The sequence below is a fragment of the Falco punctatus genome, assembly GCF_963210335.1.
Source record: "Falco punctatus genome assembly, chromosome: 8".
In the NCBI taxonomy this organism is placed as follows: Eukaryota; Metazoa; Chordata; class Aves; order Falconiformes; family Falconidae; genus Falco; species Falco punctatus.
The window spans coordinates 37,090,867-37,117,897 of record NC_137588.1 but is presented as its reverse complement, the minus strand read 5'-3'; the positions used below and the strand labels follow the sequence as shown (position 1 = coordinate 37,117,897).

Sequence of the window (27,031 nt, the reverse complement as noted above, 5' to 3'; positions counted from 1 at the left end):
TAATCCATCATTATCAGTTTAAATGTAGTATTAACTACTGGAGAAAACTGATGGCATAGGTAGTTCATCCTACTTACACTAAATTTATTCCTGTACTATCCTCAGAGACTCTCATCTAAAGGAATTAAAAGCATGATTCTTACAAACAAGTATTTACAAAATGTCTTTTTAGTGTTTATAGTCTTGTAATATAATATTTATAAAAGAATCTAATTGCAAACATTCCAAGGTGTTCTTCAGTTGATAGCAAAAAAAGCAAAATTCACTTTTTCATCCTATCCCCCCTCCCCTCCCTGTGCTCACTCGGTGGCTTGACTGTAGTCCTTGGAGATTTTGGAATAAAAAAAAAAAAAAGAAAAAAGAAGAAATGGGAAAAGATGTTAACTGAAAAACATTTCTTCAAAAAAGAAAAAAAATCACCACAATTCTAAAAATGTGAATTTCGCATATAATCAGGTGACCAGCTTCTGATGCTTGCATGAAATTTCTGCAGCAGTCCCCTTGCACAACTGCAAGATTTGCAGTTGGGGGGGGGGGGGGGGGGGAGGGAACCTGAGGTGGTGAATGGGGTGACACACTAAGAAAAAGATCCCTTGAAGTTGCCGCTTTAAACCCCAAAGTTTACTCCAGCTTTTTTGCAGCTTCTATATTTTTAAAAAGACAATAAACCCAATATCTTTCCTGTTCAGTTTTTTTGAAGGAAAATACAATCTTTGTTCAGAAGAAATTCTCCTGATGAAATGCTTAACTTAGAACAAGGTTAAAATAAAGTTAAAGCTGTTTTTAAGAGCAGGAAGGCACTGCCATCTCGTGGAGCCTGTGCTGGAGGCTGTGCAGGCTGCCCCGGGAACGTCACCACCCAGAGCATCTTTCCGTGCACACAGCCAGGCGCTAAAAAAAGCAAGTCGCTGTATCTTTGGAAATGATAATAATTCTCCTAAGGAAATAAATCTGACCAAGCAAGATAAAAGACCTTTAGAAACACATCTAAAGCAGAGATCAGGAGGAAATTCGAAGTTACATTGTCTCCAAGGCTGCCTCTATACTGGGAGATTTGCTCCTCAGCAGCCCCCTAAAGAAACCAGCCCCAGCACAGAGGCAGCTCGGACAGGGAAAGCTGATCTGTCTACTGATACAGTAGCAACACCTGCCAGCAAAAAATGCATTATAACAGTAAAGCACGGGGTTTATGGCAGATGCATAGACACTGGGCTTCTGTGGGCACAAGGGTGCCCATGAAGTCACCTCCCTGTGTGACCCTGATCACCACAGAAGTGCCACCAGAAGGCTGCAGCACGGCCCCCAGTTATTCTGCCAGCCCTGAGGGGAACTGCCTAGATATAACAGAGTATCACCCTCTCTTTTTCTTTTTTCTTTTCTTTTCTTTTCTTTTCTTTTTTTTTTTTTTTTTTTTAATCAGTGACTGTTACTTCAATATATTAGAGCTGAGATATTCAAAGCTGCCTGAGGGTTTGGACAATTAGATTCAAAATGTTCTAGGCAGTTCTGAAAATTCCTAAGAGAGTGATTTTACAATGCTATGAGTCTGATCCTTCAATCCCTCCTTGTGTAAGGAGCGCTTACTTAGAGAAATAGTTTAAATAGTATTGTCTTAGAGCCAAATTTTGACATTTAGCTGCTGGCCATGCCAGTAGCACATTTTTTTCTCGTGCTCTCCAATCTACAGGTAAACTCAGAGTAAGAAAAAGGTACCACCTTGCCTTTGGGCAAGGTGCACTCCTGGACGTGCACCAAGAGAAGAGAGCCCATAACTCAGGGATGCAGTAATTGTGAGAGACACACTCAGTGCACATAATTGGAAAATAGGTTCCTTACATGCTGTGTTAAAAGTGGGGAAGACTTTAATTATTTTACAGAAAAATGTGTCTTGGTTTGTTTGCCTGCTATTGTGTTGTGGGGTTTTTTTTGTGAGCTGTGGGCTTAAAATCCAGCAAAGGCTGCCAGGCGCAGAGACAGGCAGAATGGCCTCACACGTTGTACCAGGGCACGTTTGCTCTTAATGAAAAGATGCAGCAGAGAGCTGCCTGCTGCAAGTCCAAAACCAACTACCTGTTGCAAGTGCAGAAACCAGTTGGGAGCAGTTTCAAGGCCCCAGGACAGACAAAGGCTTTGTGGATAAAAGACAGACTGACGACTGATGTCAGTCAGATTGATGGAGAGAAGGTAAAGGAAGCTTACCTCTAGTTTTAAAGTGATGCCAGGGACAAACAGGGACTACTAAAAGTGTACAGTCCACAGGGGATCACACGTCTTAGGCTTTTTACATGAATTTTCAGGGAAACAAATGTATGCAAGCATCCTCTTTGTACGCGTGTATCTAGCATTCTGCTCAGTAACTTTTTAATCTTTCAGCTAGTTTAACCAAGCCCGACAGAGTGGTAGCAGCCTTCAATGCCCTGTGTTCCTAACACAGTTTGTCAATACAAACACTTGGACAGCAATGATGCACTTTGCACCTCCGTCAAGAAAGAAGCTGCAGCATGAATCAGAGCTCAGTCATATCCCAGCTCCAAAACAGGCACAAAACCATAGGAAACCAGACTTCAGGAGTTCTGTATTTTGTTGGACTAATGCTTACTCTAACACGTTTCTCTCTACCACTAAATTTATTGGTTGGTTTACCTTCCAAAAACATTTAAATTATTATATCACAGGTGGTAAAAAGGAGATGGGATGGAATGCTGATTTCATTTAGAAACAAGAGGAGCGGCAGAATTTCATTTGTAAAGGAGCACAGAGATAGACCCATCTTTCAAAAGAAACAGCCAGGAGAAGATGGAAAACAGGTCATAGCTCACCCTGAAACCATAATGCTTGTGAAAAAGTCTGGCCTGATTAAAAGATGGAAGTAAATATTCCCCATTCATGTCTAAAACAGCACTTCCAGGCAATTTACTCTATACCCAGTGCACCAGATTAGGTGTGCACACCCCACAAAGTAACCTCGAACAAGGTGTAAGAAATGCTGTTCATAAGAAGCTGGCAAGAGTTTCTAAAATTTCCTAAGTATCTGACTTGATCCAGTGAAGGGTTATGAAATGAGAAAAAAACTGAGGATTTTCCACCTCACTTCCAGGTGGTAATTGCACTCATCATTCTTATTGTGTATAGGAGTCGATGGCGTACTGTGTGAGGATGTGTTTTGTTATGCAGGGGAGAGATGAAGAACATAGACAGTATTGGCAAAAGCTTGGCAAGGACTTCACAAAACTCAATCTAAAAACTATGGTGAGCTCAGATCTGTGTTACTTTTTCTCAATTTCACTAAAAATCAAAGGGTTCAGAAGCTTCATTAAAGCTTGGAGGGTTCAGAGGGGGTTTGCCCATGTCAACTGCAGATTCAATTCTCTAACACAGTCACTGGATTTCTGTAACTCTTCTTCTGTCCATATCGATTAAAGTCTTCTCTTTAGTGCCTACCATTTCTCAAAATACACATGGACAAGCATCACAGGATTTTTCTGCAACACGTTTGGTAAGGTCTGCAATGCTGAGACTAGAAAAGGACACCACACCAATAAACCCCAAATCCTTACAAAGTCTTTGATGAAAACATGAGGTTAGTACATTTTCTTCAATATAGCTTGTGTTTTAAAATGCACTATTTGAATTACTTCTCAAAAATGATTTAAGCATATTTGGACGAATAGCTTGCCACACATTATCAACTGATACATATGTAACAATACATCATTTTATTAGAAACACTTCCAAGTCTTGCAGAAAATAAAACACAGATTCAAATAACCATGGTTTTAGTTTTGCAGATCAAAAGCTACTCCAGTTAGTGACACACAGTACCAAGCCATCTGGTGACTTGCAAGAATCTCAGTCTGATTTATGAACAATAAATTAACCCTGATTAATAACATGCTTGGGTAGTGGTTGGATACAGCTATTTCCCACGAAGGCAGTATTTTAATACATTTCCTACATTCAAATGTTATATAAACAGTTTAATTACATTTCAGCACTTGCAACTTTTTATTTGCAACTGGGCATTTGCTCCCTGTAAGCACCCAACTCCCCTCTCCTGAGCAGGTCATGCTTTTTGCTTTCACACTACTAATACGTGCTGGAGAAATCCACGTTGTCATTTGTGCCCATTGGAAACTGTGAATCCTGTCAACGCTACATCCGACTGTTGCAGCAGTACCCAGAGGTCCAGTCCAGTCACCATCGCACTAAGTATAGTCCTTGCCTCCAAGGAGCTAATTCACAATGAATAATTTAGCTGACAAACTTAGTCTGCTTGAGAAATACCCATGAGCAGATTTCAATTTCTTCAACCATAGTCATTAGTCAAAATATGCCGGAATAAAGATGGGGTGAAAGAGGTTGAGGGGAAGAAAGATGAGGAAAAAAACAAAGGGGATCATAACTGTATTTCTGGATAGCACAGCATGACTTCAAGGCTCCTAATTTCTATTCCTCATACCCAATGGATGAAATTAATTTGAGCAGAAGAGAGAGAGAAAAAGCCTTTCCAGACTATGAAACTAGCTTAGATCAGAACTGAAAAACTAATATAAATTTCACCGCTTTCCATTCCAAGTACAAGATTGTCTTCTTTAATCATGTTTTTTCTATCATACAGAGGCACTAGAGTGCCTATAAGGAGAAGTGGAAAATACTCCTTAGTCCCTACTCCACACAGGAAATCTGCAGCAGAAATCACACAGTCCATGCATCCCAGTGTGTGATGCAAGCGCAAATGTATAGTGGCCAGCCACAAGCTGGGAACAGCTCGCTTGGGACATACACCTGTCCCTCGACAAAGTGCTCCTGCATTCCGGCTGAGGATGGCCACACCTTTGCTCAGAGAAGCGTACCACCCTGAAACAGTGTCCCAGCAAAGAGATTTACGGTGACTGAAAGAGGGAGAAACTACCCATGGCAGGAGATATTAGTCCACCACTGAGCTGGCTGAGACTACAGGAAGAAACAGAGTAGTAGCAACAGGTACTGCAATACCTACCGTTAACTGCTGCACTTCTTGAGTTAGCCTAATGTTTTCCAAATACATGGGATTTGTCATGCTGTAATCGGGACTAACATATCTAAAGGAAGACTATGCTTCCTTTATAAAAGACAAGCAGAGCCAAAAAAAGAGCCTCTTTCTGTGCTCGTTCCATGACTGCCAGCGTGACTATACACTGACTGCAACCAAGCTACTGCAGAATTACACTGATATATGTACACAACAATATTGCCCCAAACATAAAAACACTTAATATCTGATCTAGCCCTTATCAGGTGACTTTACCGCTGCAGGTTTATGGCCTTAAGGATGTACATGCCACTTTTTTCTGAAGTCTAATGTCTGACCTGCAATCTCAATTTCTCTAGAAAACAAAAAGGAACTAAAGTGTATTTTACTGTGAATTTGTAATGGCTTTTTTTGTTTTGTTCAAGTAAAATAAAGCATTTCTTTTATTACAAATGAACATACGATATTGTATAAGTGACTGAGAACTGGTTCCCTGACTCATAATGATCATACGCAATTTTTAAGACTAAACATTGAAACATACAGTATCCACCTCCCCTTTAGTCCTTCAACACAGAACAGCAATTCTGAATTAAAAAAAGAAGTCTCCCCACTCCTTTCTTCCCTTCAGCAAGTTTGTCAGCTAGATTACTGCCACAGAAGCAAGCGTGAGCATGTGTGAGCTCTGTACTGTATTAGCAGAAATTTTTGACAGGCTGCTTTATTTTTCTAAACATGGGAGAAATATAATTTTTATTTTTCTTATACAGGTGAGGTTAACAGTGAATACCAGACACAGCAGTTGGTCAGAACTAAAAACATCATCTACAAATTCACATTCTAAATGTCCCTTTCGGAGAGCTGATGTTTTGGGTAAATAATTGCTCAGGATTTTCTAGAAAGAAGCTTATCAACCCAAGTACCTCCCAGGCAGGCAGCAGTTCAGTCTGCTGAGGACACAACTCTGTACGGAGCTGCTTCAAAGACAGAAAAGATAACTAGACAGATCTGCCTTAGAGGCAGGTCATCAACAAGGGGATGTCTCCTAGACAGGTACCTGTTCTTGCCTGCCTGGAAAGTGAGTTATGAGTCTTTGTACAGCACCTTTCAGGCAAGCAACTTATTCAGGTCTGCCTAGAAGGCAGGTCAGAATGCAGATATGCCTAACAGGCATAGAACTATGCAAGTCTGCCTCTCCATACCTTCAGAGATCCCAAGACAAGTCAAGAATTTCATTTTAATGATTTCAGCAGAAAGCCATTATTTCCTGTAAGAAATAATTTTCAGTATAGTTGCTAGGTATGTCAAACTGCAGGGTTTTTAACAACACACTCATAATGCCAGGTACAAGAACAGAATTCCTCTTTACAAGGTTCTGGTAGTATTCTTAATATAAAAGGAAACGTTGTTTTGTAAGACTTGGCAGTGGATTATTACAGAGAGCAAAATGTCCAAAAGAACAGGCAAGTACAACTGGAAAAAAGAAAACTGACAGTAGACACACTAAAAAATTATATGTACTCTACCCTTATAAACAAAGATGTTGGCCTACTGTTTTCTCTCCTGTCAATGTAAGTAACAGCAATGATTGCAGTGGGGGTTTAAATAGAATTGGCAAAAATAATAAAATGCATTTAAATATCATTCATTTCAAAAAGATTATTTTTTAAAAAAATCTCCCATCAGCAAGGGCTTTAGCAAAGCCGTAACTTTAATCACTCAATTAGACAACTTTTTAATAAAGATGAAGAGTTCACTCAGAACACTTAACAGAGGTATGGTTGCAGTGTATTTGTGAATTCAGACAGCTCTCCACCAGGTAAGCTCAATTCAGGATCTTAAGTTTTGATCATTACAATATTATCTGCATTTTCACTTTTTTCATGAAAGCCAAGATTGCACACAAGCCGGTAGTTCTGGACCAGTGTTTAAAACACCATGACAGCGTGTGCTGGCCCTAAGTGAAGCAGAAGTCTTGGACAGAGAGTGGTTAGTGACAGTCTGAAGTGGGGAAAAAAAACCCTGTGATGCTAATCAGCAGTTGTTTATTATGGGAAGCTTGTATATCACCAAGAAAGATTCAGCAGCATCCACTGTGATGGATGTGCAGATCCACCGCAGCACAATCGGAGCTTGGGTTTAGACAGTGGGCCGCCAGCAGTGGGCTTCTCCAGCCTACTGGGACCCCATAAAGCAGCTTGGAAACTCTATTTATTTTGAAAGAAAAGCAAGAAGAAGAGATCTACAAGACTCCAAAATGTGCTATTAAGATAGTAAATTGGGTACATTTCAGACGGAAAGCAGGGCATATTCAGAAAACACAAGGCAAACAGCACTTGTTTAAACTAAAACAAAACTGTTTGGTTTAATTCAGAGCACCAGTAAGCCACTTTTTATACCTGCACAATCTTTAAAGACTCAGAATATGAGACCCTGCACTTGTGTTATGCAGGACCACCTGGTCTGCCAACTGTCAGCAGGATTCTTAATGAGAGTGACTTATCTTTTCCAAGTGATATCCCCACAGGCACCCGAAGAAAGGTCAAATAATCTTTGTACAGGGTTTTCTGTGTCTGAGCTTGATCTTTGGTGTGCAATCTGTAATATATGTAAAAGACTTACCATATAACAGAATCAAGAAAAAAATCTATAGGTATAAAACCACACAAAATATAATTCATTCTTAATGCTTGCAGATTGAGAGTCTGCACAGCCCCCTAGTCAAATAGCTTAGTCACACTGATTTTACGTGATCCTATCTACAATGATAAAGCTACAAATTCATACCAAAAGCATAATATGGGCATCATTCCATGTTTGCTTGGCATTACAGAATACCCTTCTAAGCTTTCAGACTGAAAACCCTTTGTCATAATTCACCTATTCACTATTATTAAACTGTATTATTCCAGCTCCAAAGAACCACTGAACAGACATATTCACCAACAGAAACAGATTTAGGCTTCCAAAACACTCTTCAATTAAAGGACACTTTTTTAGAGAAAATTCTATTTTAAGTGGATCATTGATAGGTTTTGTTTTATTTTTTCCAAATTGTGAAATTATCTGACTACTCTTTTAGGTTTAATTAGTAACTGACTAAAAGAACATTTTAGAACACTTTCCACATTTGTGTCTAAAGAAAGGTAAAAGTATCTACGCCCACTGCCTCAAATGTGAGTAAAAGGTCAGGGATGAGATGATTTTATTCTAAACTGCCCTTCCCATACTCCGCTCCTGAGACCAAAGGAGATCCTAGAACATCTCAGAGATATCTAAGGGCTGATCTAATTTGTTCAAACTGAAATAGCCCAACATAGGTCCTCTCCAGCTGAAGATCAGATGATTGCAGTGCCTTGCCAGATGCTACAAACAGCCTGTGTATCCACCTCTTCACTGGTACAGCCCACCAATATGTTTCAGTCTCTTATAAATCTTTCAGGCTTTTTGCAAATGCTGAACTGTATTTAAACAGGGGCTATTTAAACAGGTCTGAAAAGTTTAGTTCTGAATCTTGTACAACATTTTTGCTTGAGTGCCCTTGCGTTACCCAGACAGTGCCCAGTAAACAGAAACCATTTCACAAAACAGTTCCAGCATACCCACTGCCTTTTCCTCATGCTGAGCAGAGGAGACAGGTACCAGGCAACGCTGGCACTGTGTGACACTGCTGGGCAGTGGTGGCTGTGCCTGGGCATGCAATTAGGCATTAGCAGCTCACGTATCTGCCAGGCTGCCCCGGGAAAAGTGGCTCCAGTACACCTATTTCTCTACATGGCACTGAAAAATTGGCTGTCTTCTTTACAACTTTGAAACTGAAATAGCTTTATGTTTTTATAGGCCAACACACACACATGCATATATTCCGCTTCAACTTCTCTAAAAATTGAGAATACAAAGGCATTTACCTTCATGCGCCCTCTAATATCACTGAAATATTTCCAACAGCAGCTTAAAATGGGCTTCCTCGTGATGTCAGTTTGGAACCAAAGGGATGGCTAAATGGCAAGGACCAACTCTTGTATTTTGTTTTATGACAGTCAGCAATTATGTAATAACCTTAAAATTTTGTCTACAGTTCAGCAACTGATAGTTGTTCTGACTATGCCAGCAGCTACACTGGTGCGCAGACAGATTAACTTGACCGGTGACAATGAAGTCAGTTCTGACTTGAACCCGAAAGACTGAAATTGAATCTGTCCTCTAATCTAATTTGAACTATGGAATCATGATCACAGATGTCTTTGTTAACAGATGTGTAAGTGTTCAATTGAAGTGCTAAGGAGAATAAAGTGAAGTATCTGAAGAACGTCAGATTTTGAGTATCTTCATAAAACACTCAAGAAGCTAAGAAGAGGGAAAGAAACCATACAAACAACTTCAGTTGTGGTTATATTGCAGAAGCTCCAGTAATTATACAGTCAATTATATTTCTTTCATGGGTTTTTGGATATCTTGTATTTGTCAGCTCTAAGCACTTGAAAGAAATTGTTGGAAATACATTCTTTAAAGTATCTACAAAACCTTGTGCAGCATAGTGCTCTTCATAAAAGGATATTGTAAAACTGCAAGTATGAAAAAAAGAAGCTTTCTCTGCAAGATCTAGCAATCATGGGGAGGGGAAGATGGAACAAATCAAATCACAATAAGCATTTTGAAGTGTTTGCAATAGTTGTTCTACACAAGCAGACAATTCTGCATCTCATGTGCATGTTCATTATTACAGCAGCCAAGTATTTTTAATAAAGAAATTCAGTTGTGTTTGTACAGTAGCATTTCACCTTTATTAAAGAAAAAAAAAAACAAACACCAAAAAACAACCCAAACACTGGTCTGTATGATTATTCTACACTTATTTAATAATATTTGTTCTACCCTTATACTTCTCAGTGACCTACAAAACTCCAGGGAAGCTAGAAAAACTAGGTTCCCCATCAGTGATACAAGCTGATGCCTGTCATAAGACATTGCAAAACAGACCTAGCAAACCATTAGTCTCTGAAAAGGCAAAAAGATGGCATGTGGGGTAGTAAGACATTACACAGACTCATCATCACCCTGACAGATCTGAAAGTGGACAGAAAAAGAACAAGCTGTTGGTCCTTTGTCATAAGAAAAGTTTTAAGAGTCCATGACACATTGCTGGATGGTGTTTCAAGCCTCTTTAAAACCAAACGGAACACATTTCAGCAGTGTATGATTGAAGCATGGATTTGCATGGCAGAGGACAGTAGAAGAGCCCCTCCAAGCCAGCCAGCCAGCTACAGAAAGAGCCATGAGCAACCACAGCTTTCATCAGAGGTCTGGATTCTTACCAACATGTGGATTTCCAAATGGATTGGCAAAGGATCTCGGCCTCCAAACCACACACCACAGCTGAACGTTACAGACAACATCTTCCCAAGCACCAATCAAGCTTGATTAGGCTAGATTTAACAGGCAATGAAATAAGGGAGCAGGGAGGGGGAGCTCTGGCTGCATTCAGCTTTCGTGAACAAAAAGACTGCACAAATACTGCTTGCAAAACATTTTGTTTCTGAGGGCAGGTATACTGTCCTTATATTGTTTCAATTTGACAGAGAAAAGAATATGCCTTGTCATCATTCTGCTGAAAGCAACCACAATCAGAAATTACTTCTGAGGCAGTTAATAACAACTTTGAGAGTATCAGCAGAATCGTGTAAAACACCACTTAGATTTGGCAAGTTTAAACGGTTTTGAAATAACAGGTGAATAATATATTCAGATTTGCCTCTGTGAGCAGCCAGAGCAGAGAAAATTACTGTAAGACAAATTTTTTGACAAAAACTTAAGATAAACAACTCAGCTTCTTTTTGTCAAGAGGAACAGAGTGGGCGTATAAATAAAATGCAGTAGGCAGAGTGTCTCTGGAGTTTAACAAGGCCTCTAGCACTCCACCACACAGAAAACTCATTAACACACCGGAGAATCATGGCACAGATCAATTCAGATGAAGAACAGAGATTGTAAGTGAAGAGATTGCAAGTGAAGAGATAAGTGTCATGCTAAATCTGGCTGGGTAGAATATCAAGAAGGGACTTGTTAGATCCCACATTAATCAACTACCAGCAGTCCAGAGCAGAGCTGGTCCTGCTCCTCCCCTACCTGGGAAATTGCGCTGCAGTAGCAGACTGCTAGTTCAAAATGTGTGGAGGATATTTATTAAAATCCAGAAGGTTCACCATCCCACCTGACATGACTTAAACACATGAAGCTTTAAATCCACCTCATGTTTAACCTTTTCTCATTTAATGTGCTCTGTGCAAGTCCTCCTTCTCCAAAAAAATCTCTTGTACTGTTCCATATTTTGACTACTCAATTTTCTCTCCTTAAAATCATTCTCTTACAGAACCTGTATAGGGTAAAAAGCCATTTAAAAGATTTTTCAATCAACGTGTATTTTATGGCAGTCACATTTATTAAGAACTGCAATAAAAACGACAACTCCATCATCCAGGTTTGTTGTGAAGGACAGAAGTAGTTGTCACAGTCAGCCAAAGTCACAGACAGATGCATAATGAATAACATTTTGTCAAATGTTTTCTCAACTGTGTGGACACTTCCAGCCATCAACATCCTTTATTTGCTTCTCTTTGTTAGAGTCCTCCAGGCTCTCCCTTGAATCTGTCAAATGTGACTGAAATATGCCATGGACTTGCTTTATCAGCTAAGCACTGCATAAGAAGTATCCTGGTTATTAACATATATACAGATGAACAGGAGCGTTGTGGATTGCTCCAGACAAGCTTGCACAGCTTGCATGCCTGGTGCCTCTTCGCAAGGCACAACAGCTCACACGTGCACTCACAGCAATACCAAAGTTCAGGGTTGGTCAATATTCCTCCCCTGTGAGGACAGCAGCCCAGTAGCCACTTGAGGTATCCCTGCACGTGGATGGCTGACCCGTGTTTTCAGTGCTTGCCAAAACACAAACCAGTAGGTCACAATGCATAGTCAGTGGCTTGGAAATTTGTACAACAGATCTGTGCTACTTTTGCCCACAACACATACATTCCTTCTCAAACATGGGAGCAATATTGTATAAGGAAATAAATAAATATATATATATGTATGTTTAATGACTTTGATGGAGAAGACAAACAATAAAGGGTATAGTCCTTCAAAAACATGGCATGCGTAAAGAAGAGCACCATGGTGTGAGGCAGAAACATATACCACCTGTTACTGAAAAAAAAAAATTGTCTGTGGGATTATCATAGAATCATAGAAGGGTCTGGGTCTGAACGGACCTTAAAGACCATCTAGTTCCACCCCCTGCCTCGGGCAGGGACATCCCCCCCCAGCCCAGGCTGCTCCCAGCCCCATCCAGCCTGGCCTGGAGCACTGCCAGGGATGGGGCACCCACAGCTGCTCTGGGCAGCCTGGCCCACCGCCTCGCCACCCTCACAGTAAAGAGTTTCTTCCAAATATCTAATCTAAATCTACCCTTTTAAAATTTAAACCCACCAACCCATTGCTACAGGTCTTAATAAAAAGTCTGCCTCCATCTTTCTTACAAGCCCCTGTAGGCACTGGAAGCCGCTGTAAGGTCTCCCCGGAGCCTGCTTGTCTCCAGGCTGAACAGCCCCAACTCTCTCAGCCTGTCTTCCCAGGAGAGCTGCTCCAGCCCCCTGATCATCTTCGTGGCCTCCTCTGGACTCACCCCAACAGGCCCACGTCCTTCTTGTGTTGGGGGCCCCAGAGCAGAACACAGTACTCCAGGTGGGGTCTCACACGAGCAGAATAGAGGGGGGGAATCACCCCCTTTGACCTGCTGGCCATGCTTTTTTTGATGCAGCCCAGGATACTGTCGGCTTTCTGGGCTGCAAGCACACATTGTTGGGTTATGTTGAGCTTCTTATCTGCCAGCACCCCCAAGTCCTTTTCCTCAGGGCTGCTCCAAATCCATTCTCTGCCCAGCCTGTATTGATACTGGGGCTTGCTGTGATCCATGTGCAGGACCTTGCACTTGGCCTTGTTGAATTTCATGAGATTCACACGGGCCCACCTCTCAAGCCTGTCAAGATCCCTCTGGACTGCACCCCTTCCTCCAGCATGTCAACTGCACCACTCAGCTTGGTGTCATCAGCAAACTTTCTGAGGGTGCACTCCATCCCAGTGTCCATTGTCACTGACAAAGGCATTGAACAGCACCAGCCCAATATGGACCCCTGAGGAATGTCACTCATCACTGGTCTCCACTTGGACATTGAGCTGTTGATCACGACTCTTCAAGTGCGACCATCCAGCCAATTCATTATGCAATATTATGCTGTATTTCTGCTCTTGAATAAACAAGAGAATCTAACTGAAGTCGATGAGACCTGCAGGTGCAGAATGATGCCGTAAACATTCAAGTTCTGTTTTTTAAAGGCATTTTTGTCTCTAAATATCTTTCTTTTTACAAGTGGAAACAATTTTGGGTTACAGTTTCTATTAAATGGTTATACATTTGGAAGGCTTCTTGGCTGTGACCACAGACATTCTGAGCCACTAAATAAAAAAAATAAAGGCAAATGAAAGAAATACCTGCCACTAGACTGCAACTGTATCATTCAGATACTATGTATTTCCAGTCTTTTGAATATGGTTGAATGCTTTCTTACAATGGATATCAGATATCTTTCTCCATGTAGCAAGAAGGCAAACTTCACGCAAAATCTTATCACTACACAGGAAATAGTGCCCACTGTTCTGCTTTACATTCATGCAGTCCCATTCTTGCTTGCTATTAGCAATTCAGCAAATTGTAAAATAACAGCAATCCTGCATTACTGCACCTTCCTTGAGGAATATGCTCCCCCTAGCACTCACATAAATGTTATCCCAATCAATAGCCTAGTAATTAAAGTCACCATCATTTTGGCCTTTTTCATAAGTGTCCTTATCTGAAAAAAATATTTCTTGCTCTACTTTTTCAAACTGCCTTGAAAACAGAACAAGAACCATTTGGCCACCCCTTTGTCCTTACCCTCTGAATTACCTATTGCTGCAATGTCAGTGAAAATTGTTTTGTTTTTCTCTGCAGACACAGCATGATTTTCTTCCTAAGCATCACTTTTCTCATGCTTCTAGTTTATCAATAAGCCATAAATTCTGATTTTGGTAACACTAGTAGTAGTTTTTTTCTCAGGGTTCTTTTGGTTGAGGGGGTTTTGTTCTGTTTTGTTTCACTTCCAGTACTAAAAAAAACCTAAAGAAACTGAAATACTAAGGACAGAAAAACACTGGTAAGCAAATGACTGAGTGTGACAAACAATCAATTATCTGCACTGCTCAGCAACCAGAACATATCAATGGTAAAATCCTTCCTCCATTAAAGTCAATGGGAGTTTTGTCATTCACTTCAACTAAGCTAGAATTTCACTCTAGAAATACTGTATCTGACTAAATGGGAGGAACCCTCATGGAAGACAGTGCAAGCTTACCCGGGAACTTCATTTCTCAGGAAACTAAAAGCAGCACTTCTAAGTATTGAAATTCAACTTCAGAACTTTCTAGATCATTTATTTTTTGAAAGGTTAAGCAGGCAGAAGATGGAGCTTTTAACACTACAAAAGTTGGATACCGTTATATTCACGTACTCTAGGGAAAACTACCACTTGCATGATTTTGAACAAGGCTTTCCCCAGCATGTGATGATGAAGGGCCACATCCTGCTCTGCACCCCCAAGGCACTCCTTTGGATCAATGGCACAGTGCTTGCCCGCCCATCTGGCCTTGTATTTCTGCAGCCTTTGCTATCAAAGCATCTCAACCTGGAGCTAAGTACATTGCACTGATACTTCATTACATAAATCACAAAAACCTCATAAACATGGTGGGATGGGAAACCAAAAACATTTTCTTCTCTCTATCCCAATATAAATATAAACCACACTCAAGAATTTTTGCTCATTAGTACGCCAAGGTGGGGTACAGCTGCAAGTGGCTGACAGACAGACCTGCTTGTTCATTTTTGCCTACACCTTCTGCCCAAAGGGCGACTGCAACAAACATAAACCAGTGCTTTGCCATCCCAGCACATGAATGCAGTGCGTGGATGTGGCCCTGCCTGCCGGTTGTATTTCGGGCCGGCATGACTGCCAGCCGAATATGTCAAAGCAGCTGTCTATCCCCAGCGTGCGTGCCCATGATTAAAGAGACACGACTCTGCTAATCCAGCCCCGATTTGGGAAGAAGGATTAACATTTAGGCAACATCATGACCGCAAATAAGCTTCTGGGACCATAAAAAAAAAGTCAGTCAAGGCTGCTCAATCAGGTAGAGGTGATTCATTGGAGAAAACCTGCACCATGACCTTTCATGAGTTCCTGGGCGCAGACAGGCTGTCAGATTTTTATGGAGAGAAGAGGTGTAATCGACTAGTGCTCCTGATGACCTTTCCATAGGTAAATGGTTGAGGCAGGTGCAGGTTCTGAGCGGAGGATGAAGCGGCGTTTGCAGCTGGAACCCGCTCCGGCTCCGCCAGCCCGCTCCCGCTGCCCCGTGCGCACCCGCACCGCACCGCACCGCCGGGCCGGTGCCGCACGGCTGAGCGGTGGGAGCCCGTGCTCCCCGCGGGTACCGGCCGCAGGCGCCGGGCAGGCGGAGGAGCGCGGGGGTTCGACGGGCGCCGGTGCCGGGCCGAGCCCTGGGGCCGCGGCGACAGGTGCGGCGGCGGCCGGCCCCCGGCTAAAAGCAGCGGCCGCGCCAAGCACGGCCCGTCGCGGGGCACGGGGCCGTGGCGGCCGCGGCGATGCGGCACCTGCCGCGCATAAAAGTCCCGGGGCGGCGGGGCGGCGGCGGGCGCCATGAAGGCCGGCGGGGGGGCGGCGGGCGCGCCGCAGCGGCGGCCGGGCGGCGGGCGACGGCGGCGGGGGGCGCGGGGCGGCGGGCGGCGGCCAACGCCCGCGAGCGGGACCGCACGCACAGCGTCAACACGGCCTTCGGCGCCCTCCGCCGGCTCATCCCCACGCGGCCGGCCGACCGCCGGCTCTCCAAGGTGGAGACGCTGCGCCTGGCCGCCAGCTACATCTCGCACCTGGCCAACGTGCTGCGGCTGCACCGCCGGCAGGCGGAGGGCACGGCGGCCGCCCAGCCCTGCCCGCCCGGTCCGCTGCCCGGCCCGCTGCCCTGCCCGCCCGGCCCGCTGCCCTGCCCGCCGCCCGCCGCCGCCGCGCCGCGGCCCATCTGCACCTTCTGCCTGGGCGAGCGGCGGGAGCGGGTAAGCGCGGCCGCCTGGCGCTCTGCGCCGCGGGCGGGGGCTGGCCGGGGCTCCGGTGCCCCCTAACCTGTGGGTTTTATCCCTACTGCAGCCCCTGGACGGAGAGAGGCCGCCGGCGGCTCCTGCCCGAAGCGGACACTGAACCGGCCGAGCCCCCCTGCGCTGCCTGCGCCACCGCCCCGGGTACCGGCGCCGCACCCCTGCTGTATGGTGACACCTCAGTACCGCAGCCCTACGGGAGAGACTTTTCAAGCCTGTGCGCATCGTTTCACGTTGTGACAGGTTTATTCGGGGCATTTTGCACATGGAATTGAGCGCCCTTGGGGCAGTCGCACCTGGTGCGGCGGCTATTTTAGTGCCAGAAACGTTAAACCGAAGCAGCCAAGCCCTGAGCCTGAGGTCTCCTAAACCTGTGTCACACGATGAAACTTGAACTTCCAAACACACAGTGTGGCCTGTCAGGGGAAGCTGTCACAAACACGGCGTGCCATATGCCTTCAGCCCTGCTTGGGCTGCACACAGCGCTGCCGCCCACTCCCCCAGCTGCATGCTAATTCTTGGGGTGGGGGTCCGAGACCGACAGCTGACATGCTTGAGAGGTTTGGGTGATGCTGGAAGGTTATTTTAAGGCATTCACAGAAAGTCAGAAAGCTTCCCGTGAAAGGGCCACCATTCACTGTGCACATAGGCACAGCAGCGCATCAACACGGGACGTAGCCAGGAGAGGAGAGGAAAGTGGAGAAGTTCTGCGTAAGCGATGCTCTTTTCTTATTAATGGTGCGAGTCCTGCCAGTGCTTTAAATAACATGGGATATTGCTAAATATGTGGGGTGAGCGCAGGGTAGGGAGGGTTTCCCAAGGGCTCTCTACACTTACCTGTCACCCAGGTCATTCCCAAATTGTGCCGGTACATCACTGATGTCATTTATCTCTCCTCAGTTTATTAACTTGCATTGGGGGTTTTTTGGTAGAAGTAAGTCTAAAAAAAGCAAATATGCATGTTATGTTTTCAGTTTTGAACATTAGTGAAGCAGCAGGCTAAAATCTTAAACCCCAGTAATAGTGGATTTTTTAAAAAATATATAGCTAGTTTACATTTGCAATGGTTTTTATAGTCATTTATAATATATTTAATTAGGCATTAATTAATCTTAACTTGTAACTTCAGGAGGCACTCTGTATTCGTTAAAACCTTGGTAGCTGTACCACTGAGAAGTGCTGCAAAGAATACTTGTCTCCTTTTTCCTCCCCTGATGCCATCTGTTCAGTTCTCCTGGCCAGCCTTGCTGCTGTAGCCAAATGTGAGGACTGAAGAAGCTGCACTGTGTTGCTCACTTTAATTTCTGTATAGAATTTTCTCCCCCTAAATAAGTGTAAAGCAAATTCTGGCATTTACTACGAAGAACTTGGCAAGAACAAGATCTTGGTATACTGCTCATGCAACTTCACGTCTTTAGTTTTCCTTCTCTCCTCCCCACCGCACACTGACCACCTTTCCTTTATCACGTTGAGGAAAAATCTGTTGTACCTACAGAACCCACGATCAACTTGTTAAAATCCTCATCAAGAAAAACACCGAAGCAAAGTTCCAGCAAATCCACATCATCATGTCAAGTCTATTCACTTATTGAAAGCTGCAGGCTGTATTTTCCTGGACTGAGAAGAGTTTGTCTGGGTTTAGAAGGTTTCTTTCTCTTTTTTTTTTTTTTTTTTTTTTTTTTAATAGGGAACTGTGCTGCCAGATTATGATTTTTGCTTTGCTTTGGCATTGATTCATGAAGCTGGAACTCTTTACAGCTTTATACAAAGTGCTTTTTAATTTTTGTATTATGCCAGCATGTGCATGTGGGTATAGATTTCTACAGACATGTCTTCCTGGCTATTTTTTAAATTAATTTGAAAAAGTTTGTATTATAATTAAAGCTGATCCTACAGTTAAGCTCTACATTCTTATGAACACATTAAACCGAAGCATCTGTCCTGCTTTACAGACAGTAAATACTAATTATTCATTTATCTGTATCGTTCAGTATGATGCCCTAAAATGGCAAAAAATAATGCAGCCTGAAGCAATTTAAGGAAAATTTTGCATTAAATATCCTCTGGATGTGATTCATAAGAAAGACAATAAAGTTAATAATAAAGTTAATTATTTCAAGTTCTCAGAATTTGGTGACTTGCAGTTTTAAAAGTTTTAAGTGTAGTTCTTGGCAAGTGCAGCATATTTGGATTTAATAGGATATCTCTATACTTAGTTATTAAAGGAAATTAGTATAAAAAGTGAGGTCCAGTTCTGCAGCATAGTATTAGTTGAAAGCTCATGACTTGAAACTCATGAATAATTTACACAATCCTACAGGAATTTGGTGTTCTCACTTTAAATGGGTTTTTATCTCCCTGGTTTTGTATAACGTTTACACAAAATGCTTTTCAATGACAAAAGCAGGAGCAGGCTGTTAAGACTTGGCCATCTCTCCTGTTTAATGTGGCTCAGTGTAGCATTAAATTCCTCTCTCCTTACTCAGGATAAACTGTCGAATTCAGCTGGGCTTGAAGATTCTGGTATGATGCTCAGGGTTTCAATTACTAAATAATGTTGGAATTTCAGTAACACTGATTGATTGTGGCAGAAATTGGGCCCCAGAGCACTGTGGCCCAAATATTCATGGTATCGACAGGTAATATCTATGCAAAACAATTACGACAGTGATTTCTCTGAGGAACAGACCCCAAGCCTGCATTTATGTATATGTTACACTATGTATTTAAATGGGGAGAATTGGGGACAGATCCTTTAGTTTGCTGAAGTTTATTTATAATGTTAAACTTCTCTGCCCTCAGGAGCAAATGAAGATACAGGATTGAGCTGTTACTGTGTAATGGGTTTTCTATAAACCTGGGGAAAAAGAATTTCATTTCTAGAGACACAGATGAATTGAGTGCTCAGATTTCACATATAAAGAGCTCACTCGTCATTAGGTATTTTATTTGATTTTTACTGTATGAGTTTGTGTGTCTTATCAGTTAGATTTTTTTTAATCATTTCATGGATAGGCATTGTTTGTGGCATGCGCAAATATATATTTATAAGCCAAAATTTTGAGAGTGTCTTAAAAGCAAGTACCTTACTTGATGGCCAGGCATCGGAATGATGTGAGTTTTTCCAGAGGTGCCAAGCGTCCTCTTGTTCTGCTGAAGACATTGATTTTTTGACATATTTGTAAGTGCATTCTGTTCTGTATGAACAGAGGCATGCCTAATGCCAATCCCATCTTTATTTTCCTGTAAACACTTGGCTGTTCAATTTACATGATGCATGATTAAATCAGAAACAGTAAGATATACACCATTTGCTCTTAGATCCTATTAAATGATTGTTACAATATTCCAAGCATAGTACTTTGTATAAATCATTGTACTTAGCCTGCTACGTCACAGTATAAAACCAACACCAAGCAAAACTAATAAATCATGTTGTTTGATTTTAATAGTTAAGTTTAAGGAAGCATTTGAGCATAGTTCTTGGTTTTTATGCATTAATCATAATGTAAGTCAGCGTACTTTCATATGTTAGCTACTGTTTTCACTTTTGTTCTACAAAACGGAAGTTTCCTTTCTAATACCTTCTTGGAAAATCTGCTTCTTTACAAAAAAACTGTATTTGTTTGCAAAATGTGGTTATATTTGCTAAAATACTCAGTATTTTTGTTAGTAATTTAAACAATAAACTATGAATGCTAAGGTGGTAGCTCTCTTCTCTAGCCATCTCAGTGAAAATACAGATATTTAATCTTTTTCTTTACCTTTTTCAAATTTATCTACACAAGGTTTCAGCAGCATATGTATGTATGTACATACTACGGCATTGCCAAAATGGTTGCATAAGACCAGTGGCTTTTAAACCATTAGCCGTGGACCAGTTACGTTTTCGAGGCAGCATTCTGATTCTGTAAGGCCTCCCTCTCTTCAGCTATGAGAAAGTCATACTAAGCATCTACCCTAGTATTTCAGGTTGGGCTATCCAGCCAACACAAGCCACTTATGCCCTTCATCTACTGCCACTACTGAAGTTCGATGCACTGAGGCTCAGATTTCTCATACAGCACTAAAGATGTGTCCTAGGTGCTTTGATGAAATTGCAGAGCTCAATCTGTGAGCTATGCATCTCACCTAGGCCACTTGGCGTACATTGGTGGTAGAAGAGGAAAGCAGGTAGAAAGCTTGGAAAAATGAACAAGAAGGTTCCTCTGCTCAGGGCCTCCACAACATTGTAAGTGCCAAATACAGGGGAGCTGGAGGGAGGGAAAGGATGGAGGACGGATAGAGGGAGAAGGGAAGAGGTTGATTTACCAGTGGAAGTTCAGCGGTTTCCAACATCAGACTAAACAAGTCAGTACGTGAGCAAAAGAGCCCATAGTGTGAGCACTCAGTGCCCTGTCTCCTCATAGGCACTTTTCTTTGGATGTTACGTGTTTATGGCCAGAAGGATTCATGGTACCTAAGGCAGCAAATGGGATATCACTGCAAGAGGAAAAGCTGCTCAGTCAAGTGAGAAAACTCGTTAAAAACTTCATAAAACTCTGCCAGATTTACCCTTTGAAAAAACTTTCTCATCACCAAAATGTTTCTCACTAACACTGCCACAATCTGTGGCCCTTTCTGAAAGGCAAGTAGTAAATAATAAATCTTTGTGCATTGTACTTAATCTTACATCGTCACATACTCCCCCCTTACGCCATATGAGACTGAATAAGCCATTTCACAGAAGCCATAAAAAGTTAACCATAAATTAAGAGTCTACTGAAAATCCAAGACACAAAAATGATCGATGCCATTGCCTACCAGATTCTGTCAAAATAGACTTTCAACTTCCTTCCACAAAAAAAAAGCTGTTTCTGTGTTTTAGGGTTTTGCACACCAAGACACTGGACATTATGTTGAGACAATCTCACAAAAAAAATATGGAACCTAAAACAGCTGTCGATACCACTTTTCAAAAGAAAGTAGTAACATCTTGATTGATAGTAAAAGCTAGTGGATAATACAAGACTAAGAGAAAGAGTTTATATAAAATTAGCTAAAACAGCATACTGCCAAGGCAAAAGATCTGGGGGATATATTATACCAGGAATCCTTTGAAGGTTGAAGAAATGTGTTTCTAAAGAGTCAACATGGGGATTGTGGGGGAGGTTGAGAAAATTACTACTGGGATAAAGAATGCTGTAGAGTTTTGTGAAAGCTAAGGAAAAAGGCCCATTAGTTAGCGGTGAGAAGTTAGCCGGCTGCTCTGAGTGTATTTCTACAAAAACTTTTTCAACATTTGGATATACATACACAGCCAGGCAGCCCAGTTTCAGTTGAAATCTTTTAGCTATTACAACACCATAGAGAGTTTCAGAAATTTCAGAAATTCATCCCACTTTTGAAGTTGCACAGTAACAAATACCAGCTTCTGCAGGAGAGGAAGGAGAAAGAGAGGGCATTGATACAGAAGAGTAAGCAGCAGCCCACCAAGGAGGATATTCTCTGCGATGCCAAGAGAAATCCCAGTTCAAGTCCTGGTCAACACTAACCCTTACAAATGCTCTGATCATTGTAACCCTCCTCATTCTCCTGCCAGGAGTGCATACAACGCGTATTTGGTGTCTTATTTTGAGACTCCCAAGCTGTCCAGGTCTGCAAGAACTATGGTGCCACTGCGCATGAGCTGGGGAACTAAAAGGTTTTTAATTGTTGTTTTAATGAATATTTAGATATTTATCATTATTTAGGCAACTAGGAAAAGTCCTCATACAATTGTATGGTATGGTACCTACATTATGCCTAATTGAAAATCAGGATGGATGTCTGCACATTTTCCCCAGCAGAAGGCCAGTTAGGGGCAGTTCTTGCTCCAGCTTCTCTCTCCTGACCCCTCAGACATATCACTGGGTCACTGGATTTTTTTGGACCATCTCTGAAGCCAGATGAGGTTAATAATTTATGTTAAAACAACAACAACAAAGCAAACAAATAACTCCCCAAAGTACCAAAGAAGTCTAGCTCTTGCATGGATTTGATACAAGTAGACTATGATGCACCAAAGAAAGTGTCCCCTATTTTGTGCTAGATAATATGTTAGTGTAACAAAACACTGAAGATACTAGTTGCTTTAGAAAGGCCTTATCTTCTCACATCCATTTACTACGTTCACATCACAGTAGCATTGTGAGGTTTTAATTAAACATTTGGAAATTGCTATCGGTTCTTCCAAAGGAGATGCCAATATAAATAAGACAATTACACTGAAATGGGTGATGAAATAAGTAAGTGATAAAAGTAATTCTACTTGTTATAGCATCTCTTTCTAACATCTGATCGTCTTTCCTTCACATTATTAAAATAAACCCTACTTTCCAAGCATATGTATGCAGATCATTTTTAAATGCAAAGATTACAGAAGAAGGTAATTCTTTCAAGAAGAGAATTGAGCTTGGCAGAAAGGGTAGGCATCTGTCAGGCCCAGATAAGATCAGACAGCTGTGCTCTATCCTGAAAGGGTGTCACGAAGCTAAGTTTTCCTAGGGAAATAACATCTTTGGTATGAAAAGCAGCAAAACGTAATGAAGTCTCCAGACAAAGAAGTAGAGAAAACAAACTCTCAGAGCTCATTTTTATCTAAAATACCAACACTGTATCAAGAGAAAAAATGCAGGATGAGAAGAGGATAACATCTTTACCAAACAGTAAAAAATAAGGGGTGGGAGGATCATCTCACTTTATATTCTCAGTCAAATTAATCCTTTAGATTAGAATCAAAGGTAAGATGCAATTTTAGCAATGATAATCACTGCAGAGAGCCACTAGGATAGTAAGAGGGCTGGGACATGACACCTAGGACAGGCTACGGGAAGAGCAGTGGTTGAAGCAGAGATGAGAAAACAAACTAGGTAGAAAACTAACAGCAGTTCTGCAACAGCTAAAGGGGAAGGTGGAGCCAGGCTTTTCTAAAAGGCACACAATGAAAGGGCAAGCAGCAGTAATCACAAGTTGCAACAGAGTAATTTATTTACTTTTTCACTTAAGGAAAAATGTTCCTCACCATGAACATGATTAAGCACTGGAACACGTTGTCTAGGGAGGCTGTGGAAGCCTTCTCCTTGGAGAGTTTCAGAACCTGAAGAGCAAAGGCCCTGAGCAGTCTGGTCTTAACTTTGAAGTCAGCCTTGCTTTGAAAATGGAAGATGTATTGAATAACCCAAGAGGTCCTTTTCAGTCTAATTTTTCCTATGATTCTATGAAATGATGAGCTTATGGTTCTCTGGAAAGGGAGATTGTAGAACAGAATAATAAGAAAAACTTGAAAAATGCAAGGACCCCACAGAAAAAAATCTATATTTCAGGGCTGTGCCAGCATCTATTATTCCAGATGAGAATGAGGGGCATCCAGGTATACATATCAATGGGAGAGCGAAAAAGATTCCTGGAGAAAGGAGGGACTGAACATGCCTATAAAGGAGATTTCCAAGAATAGAAATTCAGAGGCAGGGGTCTATTTCTATCAGAAGGACCTCTCATGTCTATTCTGGGCCTGAATTAGTAAAAAGGCTTTAATGATTTGTTTGGATGATGGGTTAAGATTTAAATCTACAGCTGATAGCTTTGGAGGGTAGAATTAGAACTAGAGATTAATTCAGAAAGAAGAATAAGTGTTCTTAAAAAGATGCATATCAATATAGAAGTGTATGTAGTACTCCACATGGATAGGAATAATCCACCGCACAAACACATGATGGAGAATGGCAAGCAGAAAATTATTTTTGAAGTGTCACATATCACAAACATGACAAGCCTTTGCAAGAAAAGTAAAAGTAAACCTCACACAGGATGCATATTTCATCAAGACCCCTTTCAGCACTATTTTCTACAACTGTTAGAACTTCCCCGAGTTCCATCTGAAATGTCGGGGTGGGTGGAAAATCTGTTAAAAATTGTAACTTAAAAGAATACTTTGTGTAGAGAAATACATAGCCTTTACTGTGTCTGTGGAAATGAAATGATGGAGAGGGAGTTAAGATTGTGAATGCCAAACTAGGTAACAGCGACACAGGGTATCTGTATCTTATTAACTAATAGAAGTCTACCGAAGACACCTGCGGTAGTATAAGAAGAAGTTAGGAAACCCTGAAATTTTCAAAGGTAACATTTAAAGAACAAGTGGTTCTACTAGTGATTGCAGCCTGAGTGTATGATAAACACATGGATATATAGTAATGAGCATATCAGAAATGCACGATAGAATTTTTAGCATCGTGGTAAGAGGTAGAACAAACTGATTCATGATATATACATGGGCAACAGGAGCCAGGCTGCAGGGTGGTAAGGCCCTGCTGTGTGTTGTTTTGTTACCACTGCAACTGGTTGTTTTTATTTGCCACACTGCTCAAAGAAAATGTTGAGTGGAAAAGACAGGCTTTAATAACAGGTGCTGTGGAAGATAACAGGGTAAGTGAGAGTTTCTGGCTGATGTGAGAGGCAGTCTGGAACGCTCAGTATCTATACCAGCTAGGTGTTAAGCACCAACCCCAGACTAGCCAAGTGTAGATCAGGAGCACTGAAGCACCAGCAGTGGCCAGCAATACAGACCCAAAGAGAAACAGCCAACAAAAGCGATCCACGGCATTTCCTGCACTGCACTAAATATAGCTGAATCCAGCTAGAATCAGGATAAAAATCAAAGGCTACTTTTCTGCTACATAAAACATGTTACTGCTTATTTTACCATCTGTAATGAGATGAAGCAGAAATATAATGAATGTTATGATGTGCCTTTACATTCCAGCAAATGCCGTAACATTGCAGTGTTCTTCATTACATGAGACAATCTATTGATGGCACATTTCAGCTGTCACTAACATATTACAAGTAAGCAGATCCTCTTCTGTGCAGAAACTATTTCTCGCTCACATCTTGGTGTATTCACCTATATTCGTGTGGCCCAGCTCTCCCCAGGGTGGGAAATACATAGGAAAAATGACTTAACAAATCACTGCTGTTAGGAAAACACCACAGCTTTTGAAATGCTTTAATTAAGCTGGTTAAACTCTTTAATTAAAACTGTTTAAAAGGCCCATTCTCATTTCCATTATGGACTTTAAAGATCTTGCGTCCTCAAAGAGTGTAAAGGGGTCCAAAAGTAAAGTAGCCATAATGTAAATAAGAATTAGCAAACTTATTTTCACTGGCATTATTTATAGTTAGTAATCTTCTCATGTTGGCTTAATTATCATCTGATTCTAAAAGGCTAATAATTTCACTCCATTACCCTCCAGATCTGGTTCTCTTTCATAAGTAGTTTAACAGATGCCAAATGTGAAAAAAAAAGATAAAAAAAAAAGAAAAAAAGAAAAAGAAAGCTTAAGGGTTTAAGTACTGCAGAAAATGAAAGCTGTTCAAAGACAAGGTTGAGCAATTCCTGCACCAGTGATTTTGAATTTGTGGCCCACCACCTCCATCTGCTGAAAGTTACTGTCTCTACCAGCAAAAACAGGTTAAATCTTGGAGGTACCAGTGTTCCTGGACTGATACAATAGCTTAAACTAGATTAAGATCAACAGCAGTTTCAAAGGACCCATCAGACTGTTAGTTGTGGTGGTTAAAGATCCAGTTCCTTTTGCCAGCTCTGCTAGCCATTTACTCTGCCACAAGAAAAGACATGCAGGTGGGGAAACAGCTTCTAAAACTGTACAGTCAGGAATTGCTGGAACTTACCTGTCAATACCCAAATTAATTTCAATTTCAACAAGACTTGGGTCTTCGAAAATGAACTTAAGTTTTTTATCGACAAAAAATTGCCAGTACTCAGATGCTGAATAAAAATGACAATACATACGAGCATTTAACAACTAAATACATCCTGACACGCTTCAGTGTATGTACTTCTAGACCAACAGTGCACTAAAACTGACCAGCGTTGAAATGAGCAGGACCGTAAGAGACCAGCTTTGTGTATTCCAAATTGAGAACATGATCAAATTAATGAAGGATAATGTATAGGGGAGAACATAAGCTAAGAAGTGATGAACAGAGTGTATGACCTCTGTGTGGCTGCCACCAGCTTACTTCCGTAAAGATACTGACGGATGTATATTCCATCCCTGCTGAACCAGCCATGCAACCAGGTCACGGAGAGGAGGAGTCAGGAACCAAGATGATCTGCTCAGTATGTCTGTTCCTTTTTCCAGTCCAAAGACATAGAATTGAAATACACTTTTCAGCAGCTTCACTCAAAAGAGCATATTCTGCAATCTCCACTGAGAGGGTCCCTGAACGCACAACTGCTGTTCCACAACCAAATGTCAGCAGAGCAGCTGAACAACATACAGGCCTGGAAGAAAAAGGGAGAGTTCCGTGCTGACCAGGGAAAAATAACAAAACCCCTTCTGTGTGGCTACTTGATGACATATGGTACATGGTTTGAGCTTTCTTGTGAATCTCTGACAAGTCAATCTGTCACGCAGAATTGTAATATTACATCAGATAATGTCCGAGTCACAATTTTTTTCAAGATTGGTACTCCATTATGCTCCTATTTTGGGCAGAAATGAAACCTACAGCTCCATTTGCCTCAACATTTAAGGATAGGTTTCAGTTTCTAATAGCTCTGTCTCACCTGGAAAATTAAGATAGTATGTCTTGTTTTGATTGTATATGAAAGTATAGCTAAAAAAAGTTTCATGGTACTGATTAAGTGTCACGTTGACTAAACCTTAGAATCCCATTATGGATCTTTCTATATTGGTGTTTGTGTATGC

General features: G+C 41.7%; 1 protein-coding gene across 1 annotated transcript; it reads left to right on the top strand.

The window, feature by feature from the left end:
- The first annotated feature begins 536 nt into the window (after positions 1-536).
- LOC308068681 (basic helix-loop-helix transcription factor scleraxis-like) lies at positions 537-19,973 on the top strand. Its single transcript, XM_080399687.1, has 2 exons — positions 537-16,238; positions 16,330-19,973. Exons 1-2 carry the CDS (start codon positions 15,771-15,773, stop codon positions 16,378-16,380), a joined length of 519 nt encoding a protein of 172 aa, XP_080255813.1. The 5' UTR covers positions 537-15,770; the 3' UTR covers positions 16,381-19,973.
- The last annotated feature ends 7,058 nt before the right edge of the window (positions 19,974-27,031 follow it).